The 15,826-nt window shown below is 26.2% G+C and overlaps 1 protein-coding gene across 1 annotated transcript in view; it reads right to left on the minus strand.

The window, feature by feature from the left end:
• Positions 1–15,826, minus strand: part of LOC105359519 (collagen alpha-1(XV) chain-like) — a 214,275-nt gene that overhangs the window by 4,859 nt on the left and 193,590 nt on the right. The window contains exon 5 of the mRNA XM_011496133.1: positions 9,196–9,267. Within this exon, the coding sequence (XP_011494435.1) occupies positions 9,196–9,267 (72 nt within the window). The remainder of the gene's footprint in view (positions 1–9,195; positions 9,268–15,826) is intronic.

Raw genomic sequence — 15,826 nt, forward strand, 5'->3', positions numbered from 1 at the left:
CCCTCTTTTTTTTTTTTAATTGTGTATGTCTCTTTATTGGGGGGGGGGAGGCTACAATTTGAATTGTGTTTATTTATGGTTACTTTTCAACACTGTCTTGTTCCCTCTTCCCGCAGCTGTACTTGTCATTGTTACTTTCATGCTCTCTTACCCTGTCTCTCTGTATTATTTCTATCCTCCTCATATTGTTCTTCATTTCTTTCGTCACACGTCAGATAATATTTTTTACATATTTTCTTATTACTATCTGAATCAAACTTTCGTTCATTATTTAGTTGTAAATTTATGTATATTTAATTGTATCTAATTGTAAATTATTCGAAAAGTTAGGAATTCTATACAAGAATGTAATATTTTTTTATTGTATATATTTTTATATTATCATATATTATACTTAAGTATGTATATTTATATATACAGATAATTTATATATATATATATATATATATATATAAATATTTTGTAATATTTTTAGTCAATACTTTAATTCGATCGTATATATATTTTGAGAACCAAACACGATAAGTATAATAAAAATATAATTTGTTAACTTTAAATTACGCTAACAAAATTTAATAAAAATTTTTATAGAAATAAAAATTCTTTTTAACAAATTCTAAAACTTTCATTAACACACAAACTTTTCAAATCTAAAGTACTTATTGTAATTACAAATCCTTTAAAATTTTGTTTTTTAAATTCACTGGAGCTTACTGAAAGATATTCATACGCAAATGATAATATATTAATGAATATAGCTAAACTAGCTACTCAAGCAGAAAATCTCATCTATTCATTAATCGTACAATCAAAGAATAAAGTTTTTACAATACAAATTAAACAATAATCGAAAAAAGCTCTAAAAAGCCTTAATTTATATCTGCTAATTATTAGGAAATGAGTTTTCCTTTTAACTAAAGCGGTATAATGTGAAAAATTAAAGTTTATAACAGAAACACATATTTATTAAATACTTAATCATTCTTAATAAATAGTATAAATGTTTTATTTATAATGTTAATATTATATTTACTACTACTATATAATTATTAATTATTTAAAATTTTTTCGAAAATGTATTTTGTTTGATATAAGTATTGGTATTTTCATACTTACGTATGTAATTATATACTATTTACCTATTCATTTTACATTATTTATCTATAAAAGTAAATATTTTGTAAAAGCTTATGTATCCTATATATTTTACATAAAAACATAGATATAAATATTTGCAAGTTTTGTAACAAAATAATTTTTTTTTTGCTGGAAACATATTATAGCGAAATTGACAGAATAAGCAGCTTTATTTGTTATCAAATATTTAAATTATTAAGTATTTTACTGAAATGTAATATATTTCTAAATAATTATGTGAAAAATGTTTAAACAGCCTTAAAATATTAGACTAAAAAGAAGAATTTCGAATTTCATAAATCCGAATATGATATAATACTTATTTATTTGGCAGTAAAATCAGATATATAAAATTTTATTAATACAAGAAATTATTTATAATGTAAATTCTAAAAATACTGTTTATAAATGTATATATAAATTTTATCAATACATAAATTATAAACTATTTCTTATTATTCAAGTTCCTTCAGCATTTATTAATTCTTTTCATGTAAAATTAATATTGTAACTGGAAGTTTGTCTAAGTTTTTTAAAAGTAAATTTCTTCATGAACAAATATATTACTGTTTTTGGAAAACTTATAATTCATATCGTTTACATCAAAATTAAAATATTTCAAAAATAAAGTAACTCAAAATTTAAATAAAATAGGTGAAATCGTAGGTGTTGAACAAACGATGAAAAAATTCATAATCGAATTGAGAACTTTCATTATGAGAAAACATCCGGCATCTCCGTGCATATGTCCCGGAAACAGCAAAGTTTTCTCTCAGCTAACTGAGAAAACGACTCTGCATTTGTACGATGCGTGAAAAGCAAAGTACCGAGGATTATCCCGTTAAAGTGGGAATCTCTGTGCGAACTTTCGATTCTCGCAATCCTCAAAACTTAGTCTAACTTGTTTCCAAGGAAAAGCATATTTTGAAGGGAAAAAAGAGCAAAAAAGAATTCGATCGAGAGACGAACTGAAAGAGGGGTGAGGGAGCAAGAAAGGAATATAGAGAGGTAGGAAAGAGTGAGTGGCAGAAGGAAATATTTAGAAAGAATGAAAGACAGCGTGCGAAGAGCGATAGAAAGAGATAGAAAAGTGAGAGAGAAATATCTGTTGTGATTCCGACAGTGAAAATGTTTCGTTTAAAAGCTCCGTCAATTTCGACTTTCTTTTCCGTGATTCTGATTTTATAGGATTGGTATAAAAAGTAACATTTCTCTTATATTATACGTCTCAGATTTAATTTAACTCGATACCTGACATATTTATTATGTATTCGTATATATATATACAGATATATGTATTCATAATCTTTATATAATCATACAATTTTAAAAGTGTTAAAAAAAAAAATTATTTCCTTGTGTAGTGTGTAAACTAAGACACGTTTTATATTTTTATGTCCCTCTGTTACGTTATACATTAGAATTGATAAATTAACTGCTCTGCAGTTTCAATCATTCAAACATACTAAACTCCATTGCTAAATACAATAATGACCAATATGAGTAATAATTACATTATTTACCAAGACATTAAAAATTATATTTCGATAATAGTTTATGATGGATTTTAATTTTATTAGATAATTCATGACTAAAACTTTCGCCAACATCATATTTGCAAGCAAATGACTAAAAAATCCGATCAGTGTAATTTTATAGAAATAAGATATGCTTATGGAGTGGATAAATGAAACTGCAAGTATATTGAATATCATAAAGAATTTGATTTATGTAATATTCAAATTCATTTTAATTAGATTTTTTTTATATTTCTCTGTAAGAAATCATTCATTCGATCTTACAATTAAAACTTGAATCTATAAGATTTTACAATATTAATTTAGAATATTATTCATAGTCTACAGCTGATGAACCTTTGTAATTATTAAAAGACTGTTTTTACATTTAATATGCATGAAATATGTTGTCAGCAGTTTAGATATTATCAATATTGCATATTGTTGTTCCATTTACAATGAATACATTATACAATTAATATTTTATTGAAAAATTATTAATTTAATAAAAAGTACGTAGTAAAAAATTATAACGTATATATTTTTTTTAACACCTTCATGCTGTTTAATCATTTTCTGTTTATATTAATTTAGTTTGTAATTAATATATCCATTTTTTAATACAAATACGAAAGTATTTGAATATATATTAGTTCAATATTAATTCTTAATAAGATTAAACATTCCATTAATTAATTGGAAATAAAAAATATAATAAAATATATTGATCTAACAGTAATGCAAATGTACAAACTATATTTTAATGTTTATTATTCTTTCATTTTATTAAAATAATATGCACTTGTCAAGTATATACATATAATTTTAATTTGTTCAATATTAACAATAAAACAACAAGATAACCAATATTTCTTCCAATTGAAGGTTCTTCTACTGTTAGCAGCAATTTCACAACCATAAATCAAATATCTGTCACAAATTAATATTTCATTTCCTATAGGATTTCTCACGATACTAACATACTTGCCGGGTAGTAGTATCTATCAGTATTCGCATAGGATGCCATAACTTTTGACTAAATTAATTCGAAGTTAAACTCCTTTCTGTCGATTTGCAACCATCAGCCAACAATTACTAATCTTCTCCAATAAATTCTCAATTAATATCGAATATGTTTATAGACGTTTCGTAAGAAATATGCATTGCGTAAATATATATTTATATATTCAAAATAGGTTAGGATTTTGATGTATTTGCGTTATCCTGTATATACTTCCCACGTGCGTGTACAAGCATTTGCTTACGCATACTCCTCGGAATATCAATAAGCTGCGTCAAAGCCAAAACTTAACGTTGACATAGATTTTCATCATAATAAATGCGAACAAAGATTGATAAATTTCTAGGATTCAATATTCCAATTATTTTGATTATTAATGCCGGCATTATATGAACTTCGTTAATTTTCATACTTAATATATTAAACTACACTGTAGTGTTAGATATCCAACAGAAATTTATACATAGATATGTTCTATATTTCAATAATAATTATGTGCGAATTTCATGTTCAAACTCTGACATAGTTTATGTAGTTGGGAATTTCAAAAAAATAATCCTTTAAATCTGAATTTATAATTTTTTAGAAAATATTTTCGAAACATTTTTCAGCGATACAATAAATATTTGTAGTAAAACATCTTATTAAAACACTTTCGTAATACGTTATAAATTGCTGTATTTACGCGCGAGTAATTTTTTTCGTATAAAGATATTTGATCCACAAGCACGTAAATACAGCTCTCGCATACGCATCGGCTCACGTATGCAAATTCCCACACGCAGCCACGCACGCGCGCGCGCGCGAACACAATGCCTAGTCACACAGACATACTATATCTAATTTTAAATTGAAAAAAATTACTGATAAATTAATAAAATATTGATGACTCAAGATTCTTAAGCATTTTATTTGTATAAATCATCTTTGAAAATATCAAAGAGATATATTTATTTATAATAAAATATGAAATATACAGTGATTCAATTACATTTAAATATATAGGAGTATATAATTTGAGAAAAGATTTTTGTTTAGATTACATATGCACTTCAAAACATAAGCGAATATTTGTGAAAAATCTTCAAAAGCGATCAGTATGATAACATCCATTCATTTGAAAATTTTTTCAATTACTTTCGATATCAAATGCTCGCATTTGAACACAAAATATGCCGTCTAAAAATAAAAATCCTATCTCCATTTTCGTATTGACAGTTGAATTATTTCAGAAAAATTTCATAAATAAATTGGTAATATAAAAAAATAAAAATAAATATAAAACATTCAAATTTTTACAGCTTGAGCTTGTACATAATTTCTTAAATTATACAAACCATATAAATAAAGATCAGCACATGAGAGTAAAAAAGTACAGATTTTACTTGCTATTTGTCAGTTTATTATAAATATTTAATTGCGTATTTTTTCACTATGGCAGTAGAACACATTTTATTTATATCATCTTACTTTATGAAAAGAAGTTTATTTTATTTGAATATATAAACAATAACTTTATAGATAAACGCATTTATCATTTTATTGTGGTCTTTCATACTGCTCAATTCATGAATAACAATTTGGAATCTTCTGAGCGCACTAAATGGCGATTTAGCGAAAGGCATATTCCTTAATTCCAGTGATTTAAATGTAGATTGTTTTTTGTATTCATTTTCATATTTTAAATCATAATTATAATTACTTTAATGAATAAATTTTTCAATAACAATTGATGGAAAACTGAAATTTTCGATTTTAATTAGATTTAAAAATTAAAATAATTGGATCATCTAAGAAGTTTCGAAATGACACATTTACTAGTTGATATTTAGAATTTTAGCAATAAATAATTATCTTAATTTAATATCTTTTGACAAAAAAACGAAATTATGCTATTCCGCAATGAGAATAATATTGAATAGTCGTAATGCTATTAATTACTTTTTCTAATAAACGAATTCCGATTATCGCACACTAAACTATATACATTTGGTTATACTATAAACTTCAAGGGTTTATTACAATTATTATTAATCATACAACAGATACTAATAGTAAACAAATTAATGCGTAATTTCTATGAAATAGCTGTAATGTTCTCTTTTCATTGTGTGTTTGCCTATTACTTTGGAGATACTACTGTAAAACCGTGACGTTTTGTTAATAGTGGCCAGCACCATAAAATGAAATTTACTATCTTCTATAAAATTATAAGGAAAGAACTGTCTTTCTCCCCCGTGCTGTTTCCAATTCAACGAGGCGAAGGAGCATGAGCGCTTGGTATCGTCTGCGGTACGAAGCCGCAGGTGAGCGGTGCCGGGTGCAAGTGGAAGGAGGGAAATTAAACTTGTTCGGTTTGGCGAATCATCCGATTTATTAGAGCTGCCTCGCCACGATCGCCACCCCACCCCTACCCCACGGGTGAACATCCCTTCGTCAGCGGCCGAGAGCGACTACACCAGTTACTGCGTCGACCCCGCAAAGGCAATAAAACAGTTGCTGGCGGTGATTGTGTGTTTTTCTATGTTTTGATATTATCGTTTCGTTGGCTTTAAGCCACCGCTCAACTATAATGAGCCTCTAAGTGGCTTGAAAATTAAAGGGAATTTTACGATGAACGACGTGGTGGATGGTAAAGTGCGGCGCCACTTGGGTCCACGCGACACATCGTTCATCAATATTTATCTTTGGATGTGACTTACTTGAAGGCTTTTGTCATTTTTAAGTAAATTATGCCTTGACGCTCCAAAAACTGGGCCTTCTAACTAAATAACTTAACGAAATAACGTAAATTTTCAATAATTTACCAAATGCGATTTAGTGTTACAATTAATGCCCGATATACGATCAATAGTTATGAAATTTCGATAGATATGTTATTAGATAAATTTTGAGAACAAATAGCTTCTAATACTGTATTTTTGAACAACGATGTTAAATTAATCATGAAAAATATTGAATTTCTCGAACGGAAATTGCTGTGAAAGGGTTGATTAAAATAACTGATAACATAAATAATAACGTATTGACGATTTTCTAATGTCACAGAAATTATTTTAGTAAATTTTCCATTCGACACATTAGCGTCATCATTAGTCAGTTAATTTTAAATACGTTTAAAAGAAAAAAGTAATTATATAAATAAGACAATTAGGACAATTAGCTATTAATTATACTAATTTAGTTTATTAATATATGGAAAAAATAATAATTGAACTTAAGGATCGCCAAATAAATAACTTAGAATCTTCGATTATAAAAAAATATTGTTTAGTGTATTTTTAATTAAAACAGAAAAAGTATGATACGTATAATTTTAAAAATAATTATTAAAACTTTTCTAATCCTATTTCAATGCACATTGGTAAATTAACTGTCGCAGTGTATTGTATTCTTCTTTAGTCAGTGACGTATTAAAAAGTACCTTACAAAATAATAAATGCAATATGTAACAAAAAGTTATGTAGAAATTAACTAACAAATAATAATTTGCATAGTAATTATATTATAAGTACGTAAATTTTAATGAGATATTAATGATTATTGATAAATTATGAAAATTTTTATAATACATAATGTAAGTAAAAAAGTAAGTTATAGTTAAGTTACAGTTAAGTAAAATTATAAATACTTCGTTATTGGAATAATGGAAAAGTCTTGTAACTATGAAATATTATTTATCAATGAAACTGAATTGAAAGAATATTTGATGAATATACAAACAATAATTACTAAAATACATACGTATATATATTTGTTTTTTATTATTATTTAATTAATCAAAAAAAACAAAAAATTAAATTAATCCATTTTAGTTTACAAATTTGTATTTATATAGGACATTTTATTTAAAAACATTTCTTTTTAAATAATTTTATTATTGGAAGTTATATTATTTTTCACATAATTATTATCAGCAGCATTACCATCATCATGATTATTGTTATTATTATCACTATTATTATTCGAATATTGTTTTTTTTATCAAATATTTTTCTTTCTCTTAAGAATATAAAATAATGTTAATATGTATCTGCTTCTATTTTAACGCATTATATTAAAAATATAATTATATCAGGTTGTAATTTAACTTAATTTAAATATGCATTATATTATTATTATACGACAAAATAATTTTGAAATCTACTATGCAATTTATACAAAATTTAAAAATTTAAATATTTTATATAGGAACATAGGAAACACAGGAACTTACGGCAAGTAGCGATAAAACTATTATTCAAAGTTTTTTGGAAATATGCTTCAATTTTCTATATTATTGAGATTAAATCTTTGTTTCTTGATTATCATTATTATTCTGCAATTTTTTATTAAAATACTTTTTATGTAATAAATTTAACGTTATTAGAGTATAAAGGAGAAATAATTGGGAGACGAATAGGAAGACGAATAATATAAAATGATTGACTAATAAATAGTAACTCTTTCACGCGTCAGTTGTATTTTTTTCTGATTCATATTCTACAAGAAAGTAGGAAGATATTATTACTATCATTATTATGCTTATAAGTGTATGGTTCTTATAAGTATGCTGATACCTTTTCTCAGTGCTTACGGGACCTGCGATTTATAATGCATGGCGCATGTAGTTACAGTTACTTAGCTACTCTTATATACTTGTGCTTGTATCCTCTTACATAAATTCAGCAGTGGAAAATTCATGTGAATATTAATATTAATAGTACATTTACGTGTATTGAAGAAGAACGATTTTAACAAATTTTAAACGCTTTATTTAAAAAAAAAATATATTATTTCAATGCAAATGGTATTTTTATCGATAAAACTGAAAAACAAAATTTGGTTTCTTTGAGTATTTACTTATTAATGTTGGAGATATTTTTCCAAATGGAATGCATTTTATTTCCTATACGATCGATGTAGCAGATTATAAAGGAAATATTACGCAATTAAAGTAATTTAACCTATTTTATATGGAATGATATAAATTTTCGAATAAAACTTCCTTTTTTCTTAAATAAATTTGAGTTGATGTTATTTATAATTGTAAGTATCCTTGATTTGATGTATAATTTAAATAAAAAATGTAATATATGTTTAGTTTTAAATTAATTGCCAATTCACTGTGAAAAGAAAATCAAGTTAATTAAATAATGATTTCTTAGTATAATAATATATAATAATATTCTACATAAACACTATATTTAAAGATAAGAAATTACCTTAATATCATATTGAGAATATCATTTTATAAAGATTCCAATAATTATTTTCTCTTGGAAATAACGAAAGTATTATTATTTGAAAGTATAAATTTTATATGAATAAACTATGGAGAATATATTAAAAGCTGTCAATAACTATAGTTTGAAATAAGATAATTATTCTTTTATAATTATACAACCGGACTTGTACAACTGGACAACTTGAATATTCTTAATAAAATACGATATATTATTATATTATTAAAAAAAATTTTAAGTACGCTTACCAGATTACAGAGAAAAATCGATGCAATTGTCGTCTGTAAATACTTACGTCAAAATCGTTGTTACATTTGACAAGGTCCAGTGGATAACCCGCGTGGAGCTTAAGTGTTTGTAGTAGACCCTTTAGACAAATAAATAAAATATAATAAAATATAATAGAATTGGTAGAAACCATGATTGCCGACCAAATTCAAGTCTCGTGAAAAAAAGCATTTCCCATGACGTGCTCACAATACTAGATTCATTCCCCTCAGGCAGTTGAATAGAATGAGAAAAAACATTTTATTTTGATCTTTCACGTTGAAGTAACAGTAATAGTATCTCAGCTCTTAGGTCGAAGAAAGAGAAATTAAATTTTTTCACACATCAATGCTGGATGAATCTTTTACTCTTATCACTCATACCCGTAGCATGAATTGGACTTGCAATACTCATTACACAATGAATAGATCTTTATAAAGTAATTTGATATGAAAAATTTGTAATAATCGCTTTTCCTTCTCTGTGTAAGCATAATAAAAATGTTGAAAGGAAATAGTGGCTCATAAGAATGGGGGGAGGGGGACGTAAAGAACCAAATTTTCAATTTTTTTCGTGAGAAATTACAACATTGTTTACCTAGTTTATTAGCACAAGTAGTAATCACTGTATAATTTTGCTACGTAGTTTTATACTCTTTATTTATTTGGATTATTGAAATAGTAGTGAGAGGCTCTGTAAGTATCGTAATAGCGATCATAAAGTGATAACTTTTAATCGAAATGGCGTCAATCGAAAAGCCGAGTATTTATTCCAAATCGAGAGCACACGAATGTATACGCACGATTTAGCAATGCATTTAATGGTTTTTTTTATTAAATGAGCATGGTTACCGAGGACTATACATTAAATGAGAAAATAAATCCCAGTTAAAAAAAAAATAAAAACTTATTAATTCATGTACAAAATGTGCCTGTTGCCGAAATGAAAATTGTCCCATTTGATTGAAAATTATATTTGTGCATAATAGTTTGCGAGAACGATTCAATATCACAACGAACGTATTTTGAAATATTTAAATTATTTGAAAGTTAATGAGTTTGTAATATTTATCTGAAATAAAGTTCTATGCAAGCAAAATTTAAATTAGATTATACGTGCTATGAGAACAGGTACGTACGAATTTATAAAATATATCGACGAATAGAAAAAACTCTTGTAAGTTACACTATTTTTTTTCTTTTTCATGACAACATTATGGCTTTAGTAATTTTGGTAAGTTTTAGTTTAGTAAGTTTGTAAATGCATCCATTTTACATGAAAATCAGACAATAAAAATATCTTACACATTTCTGTATGATGCTTCATTCATTTATGATATAAATGTAAATTTTTTAGCATATAAAAAATACCATATCGAAAATTTTATTTAAAATTATCCTTTGAAATTCAGCCGCATTGTAATTTGTAATTTGTACTTTACTTTTATTAAACAAATTCATCCATATATTAATTTATTTTCAAAATTAAATATATTTTGGAAATATTCAGAGTTTCGTTGTATCTATTTTACAAATATATAAGGATAATAAGCAATTTAAACGAATAATAATTACTTATTTATACAGCAGATGTAAAAATTGATATATATATATATATATATATATATATATATATATTATAATTACTTTTAATGCATTTTCTTGAAAATTTTTTTACTATAGGTTTGGATTACTACAGCGAAGCTCCAATTTTCTTCAAAATCCCATATTAGTTTCAATAAAATAATAATTGAAGTAGCATTAAAAAACTTCTTGCAGCACAACTTACGTTTAAATCAGTAAAACCGGGGACATGAATAAATGCAAAAAGGAGATAAAATATCTGGTCAGGAAAGAAATCTATAATATTTTTCGAATCTGAAACGTATTTATTCGTAAAAATCCGCCAATGCAAGTTTCCGATGCCCCTCCTGTCTTGTTCAGGTTACATCGGTTACGCCCTTGCTGACTTTATTACATCTATTTCCATGCACATGTATGTGTGTGGGCTATCAGTCTTCCAACCCTCGTATGTTCCTTTTATTTTCTTTGAATCTCATGATCAATCAATCGATCGATAGATCAGATTGTTGAACATGCCTTGCCCTAGTCGTCGTCTCCTTTTGTACATGCAAACGTGCTCCAGCTTTTCACGACAGAGTAGCTGCATTGTATTTCTCCTTTTCTGAAGTGGACATGGTAATCGTGGTATCGTTACTCTCTAAAGCTTACATTAATGTTTTTCCTAATATTTATAGAGTTGATAGCTTATTTATGTATTTTCTTTGTTCGCCTCAATTTTACCGCTCTAGATAATTGAAAGAATTTATCTGCAATTGTGATTCAACTTTTCGTTTTCCATGTTTGATTGAACTCACTCGACTAAAATTTTTTTACGTTATATATGTAAATAAATGCTGTTTGTACTAACACTTTGAAATTAATAATAATATTATAAAATAACAAAATTCATTCCCTTTCCAAGTGAATTAAAATAATAAAATTTTATATCTTGAATTTCAAAATTATTCTATAAATTATTACGTTATCTGCTTTGTAATTAATAGACTATAATAATCGTTATCGATCAATTCTATTATTATGTTATCTGCTTAGTAATTATACACAATAATAATTAATAGTAATCATTATGTATAATAACGATTCAAAAATATATAAGAATACTAGTGAAGTTCCTAAGAAACTTTCAAAAATGAAAATCTTTTAATTATCATAAGTAACCACAATATACGACAAAAATAGTAAGTAAAGTAATTTCATGGTTGATATGAAACAAGCCTCTGAATCAAGTATTTACATACTCTAATATACAACGGAAAAATAATTAAACAGAAAATATGCCTCCATACACAATATTTATAAATGGAAATTAAAATCTATTTTACATTTTTGATTAAAATGCTTATAAATAAATTATTGAAAAATACTTTTTTTACGATAAAGTATTTTGAGCTCATTTACAAAATACAAAATATACTTTTTAATACACTGTTTAAAACCTTCGAATAGAAGGGAGTAAAATTTGTTTAGACTCAATCCTTAACAGAATAATGCATGCCAAACAATATATTGATATAATTAAATGTTTATATATATATATATATATATATATATATATATATATGTATATATATATCGGTACAGTTTACAATATAAAAATGAGTTTGTGTAAAATTATTTTGATCACTTCTTCACTTAAAAAAAATGAATTTATAAAGAGAGCGCGTATTTATAAAATGTTAATTAATTTTAAGATTACTTTGAATACTGTTATTATCTGTTCATTAGATGCACATGTGGATTATGCATATAATTATAAGAACAGATTTTAAAAATAAACATCACTGTATCGAATTTTTGGATCAATTTCTACCTGCTTGTGGTCCAAAGTGCCTTTAAAAGAATGAATATGACGAATTAAAAATTCCAACATCAAATGTATATGTGAATCAGATATGTAGATACTAATTTTTATTCACCTTCTACAAAATATAACAATAGAAAAAGAAAAAATAAAATATATCAAATTTATAATAATCCATGTTACTTATCTATCATAATAATTGTTAAAATTCCTTTGAAAAATCCTTTACAATATAGTATATATAATTAACTTTAATTTAAGTAATTTTTTCTTTATTTCTTTAATTTAATGTAATAAGTAAAAATAAAAATTTTTTGTGTTAAATATACATAATTTTAGATAAATTAGTTGTTGTTTCAAAGATAATTTCGAATTTTTTATCTACATACAACTTCTGGTAATATAAATAAATATTGAACGCAATAAAAATATTTTAAAAATTGTTAATGCAGGAAAAAAAAATATATATGCAATTTTATTCTTTCATGTTTAAACTTTTATAGAGGTTGCTTTTGTTATTTAATATGTTTGCACTTTAATATTAGAATTATGTTGAAAGAAATAAAGATAATAAGGCTATTGTATGCGAAAATTGTTATAATTTGTCGAAACGAAAGATATAAATTTGATTATTTTATTATTAATCAAAAGCCTTTTCAGTTGAAAGGCAATTAGTGCGAATTAATTAAACCAAATTTTGTAGATTTTATGTCTTCATAAATTTAATCAATAATTTAAAAAATTGTATACGCTTATTACCAGATAAAATTTAATAAAAATTCTATCGTTTTATAATATTATTTCTATAGTTTATTAATTATTTAGAAAAATTACAAGTCCTAATCGACATTAGTAACCCATATATGTTAACATTAGTAAGAAGGCAACATTTATTTATGAAGTGCATGTATTTAATACACCAATTTTAACAACATAAATCATAAGATTGAAACTAAATCCTATCATAGCCGAAATAATACGTCAATATTATAAAAATTCTGACAAATTTGAATCTAAGGAAATGAAAAATAAATGTTTATCTATATATTATGTAAATCGTAGAGATAATGTGCATCGCGTTCTGTTGGTCGACATGATAACTATTTCGGAATATTGCAATGCATCAATTTTTTCCGTTAGAAAGTAGCTTTTTTTTTTTAGCTTGTACATACATTTTGGACAAAATATAATCCCTCAATAATGAAAATGAACAACGCAAATAATGTGTCGAGCATCGACGAGAATATCAGTCTGCAAACAATGAAAATAAATATAAAAATAATTTTACGATGGATTTTGGATAAAAAGTAAGCATGGAATAGAGGTATTTGATGAAACGAATATAATTTCCTTGCAACGTTGTAGGCATAATCGAATTGCTATCCCAAGTACAAGTGCTCAAAGATTCGATATCTTTATTTATCAAATAAATCAAGAAACGTTGGCCAGCGCTGCTCCAATCCCCGTTTATTTATACGTCGGGCACGCAAGAGGTAGGTGCGCTCAAACGAGACATCAAAAGCAATGGAGGCATGCGCTACTCGACGTATCGACGAATCGCGGTCTATTATCGTGAAAAGCTTCCTCACCGCATCTCAACGAAATGGCCAACCGAAAACGTGAAAAGCCAAAAAAAGTCACAGAGAAAAAGAGAGAAAAACAGGAGTATAAAATTCGTCGTTCGGCGCAAAGGCGAGCGCCGAGTTAAATGACGAAGGAGAATTTGAAAACTGAAAAAAAACTACACTTGTACCAACAATCGAGCGGTCGAAATGAGAAATGAAAAAAACCGGAAGGAAAAATAACGAGAGTGGGCAATCGATCGGTTGGCCGTAACCGCGCGGAGCCCTGACAAAAGCCATCAATCAACAGCCGGTAAAATTCGCGATGGGCCGTCCCGATTAATAGACGGACCTTATTTTACAGCTGCAACCGCCGGATGCTCCGGGTATTCCTTCCACCTACTGGATTTTCCCATGCACCTCGCGCTGCACTCGTAAGTGGTCCGTCCATGATGTTTGACGTAGTGCATGTTTGTTTCACTTCTTTTAATGGACTTTGGCCTTTAGAGGATTCACGCTTTTTGAGGGACAGCGTTGCCCTGCGCCTTTTCAAATTTAAATCTCGTCCATTGAAATTCTACTTGGCTTTTACAAAATTCCAAATTCTAGTGGGAACACCTTTATTTCTACAAAAATTAATTGCCTATTATAATGAGAGAGCAACAGTGTATGCAGTGGCAAATTTTTCATTTAAAATACCAGCAAAGCATATCTGTATTTATTTTATGGTATTGCTATTCCGCTTGGGTATTAATAAACCTATTACAGTTTTTAATATGGAAAAACATTTTTTAATTCATACAATCTCTTATAAAGATATACGAAGTGTTTCTCATTCGTTTGATAATTTAATATTAAGGTAATTCGAATGACTAATATTAAATCATCTCCAATTGAGCTTATAAACTTACCGTCGAAATAAAATTTAAAGTAGAAATAAAAAAAAATTCTATATCTTCTATTCTTATACGTCACATATACATATTACTGATAAAAGTAGCTAGTACAGAATGGCTTCGTCTTAAGTTTATTTAGTAGGTAACATTATTTATAATATAAAAACAAACAAAAAAAAACAAAAAAAAAACAAAACAAAAATTGCCGTATTTCTACGGATAACCAGACATTCTTCGTCAAATTTCATGGCAAAAGTTGTGTATTTAATTAAATTATATTCTACAAGCTTTTATAGAAAACTTAAGGCCTTACCAAATATCTGCATTGGTATTTGCAATATACTAATTTGAAATTGTGAATTTAAAATGAATTTTTAACGAACAGTAAATAGGAAATTTTTTATAAAAATTCTTTTGAGAAATATTTAATTTTCAGTAATTGATAAAGTTTTTTAGTAAGGATATGCTTCATATACTTATTTTAGGACATTATTTTCTAGAAATCGTCGAAATTCTTTGTCAACAAATATAATATGATAAATAAAATCGGCAAATTATAAAACTCTACGAGAGAAAAATCAATAAATATCATGACCGATTACTTTAATTTAAATGTTTGAAAATTATAAAAAATTTAAATATTAATTTTTTTGTTTTTTTTTTGTTTTTGAAATGTATGACGGAGAAAGAACAATCGGAGAAACGTTTCTAAACATTTTTTTGTAATATAATCCTTCGAAACAAAGAAAAACCTTTCAATGGTGTATCAAAAAACTGGGTCCACAAACCATCGAAAAAGAAAATAAGCTTTTCAATA

Source organism: Ceratosolen solmsi, unplaced genomic scaffold (assembly GCF_000503995.2).
Source record: "Ceratosolen solmsi marchali unplaced genomic scaffold, CerSol_1.0 scaffold11, whole genome shotgun sequence".
Taxonomy (NCBI): Eukaryota; Metazoa; Arthropoda; class Insecta; order Hymenoptera; family Agaonidae; genus Ceratosolen; species Ceratosolen solmsi.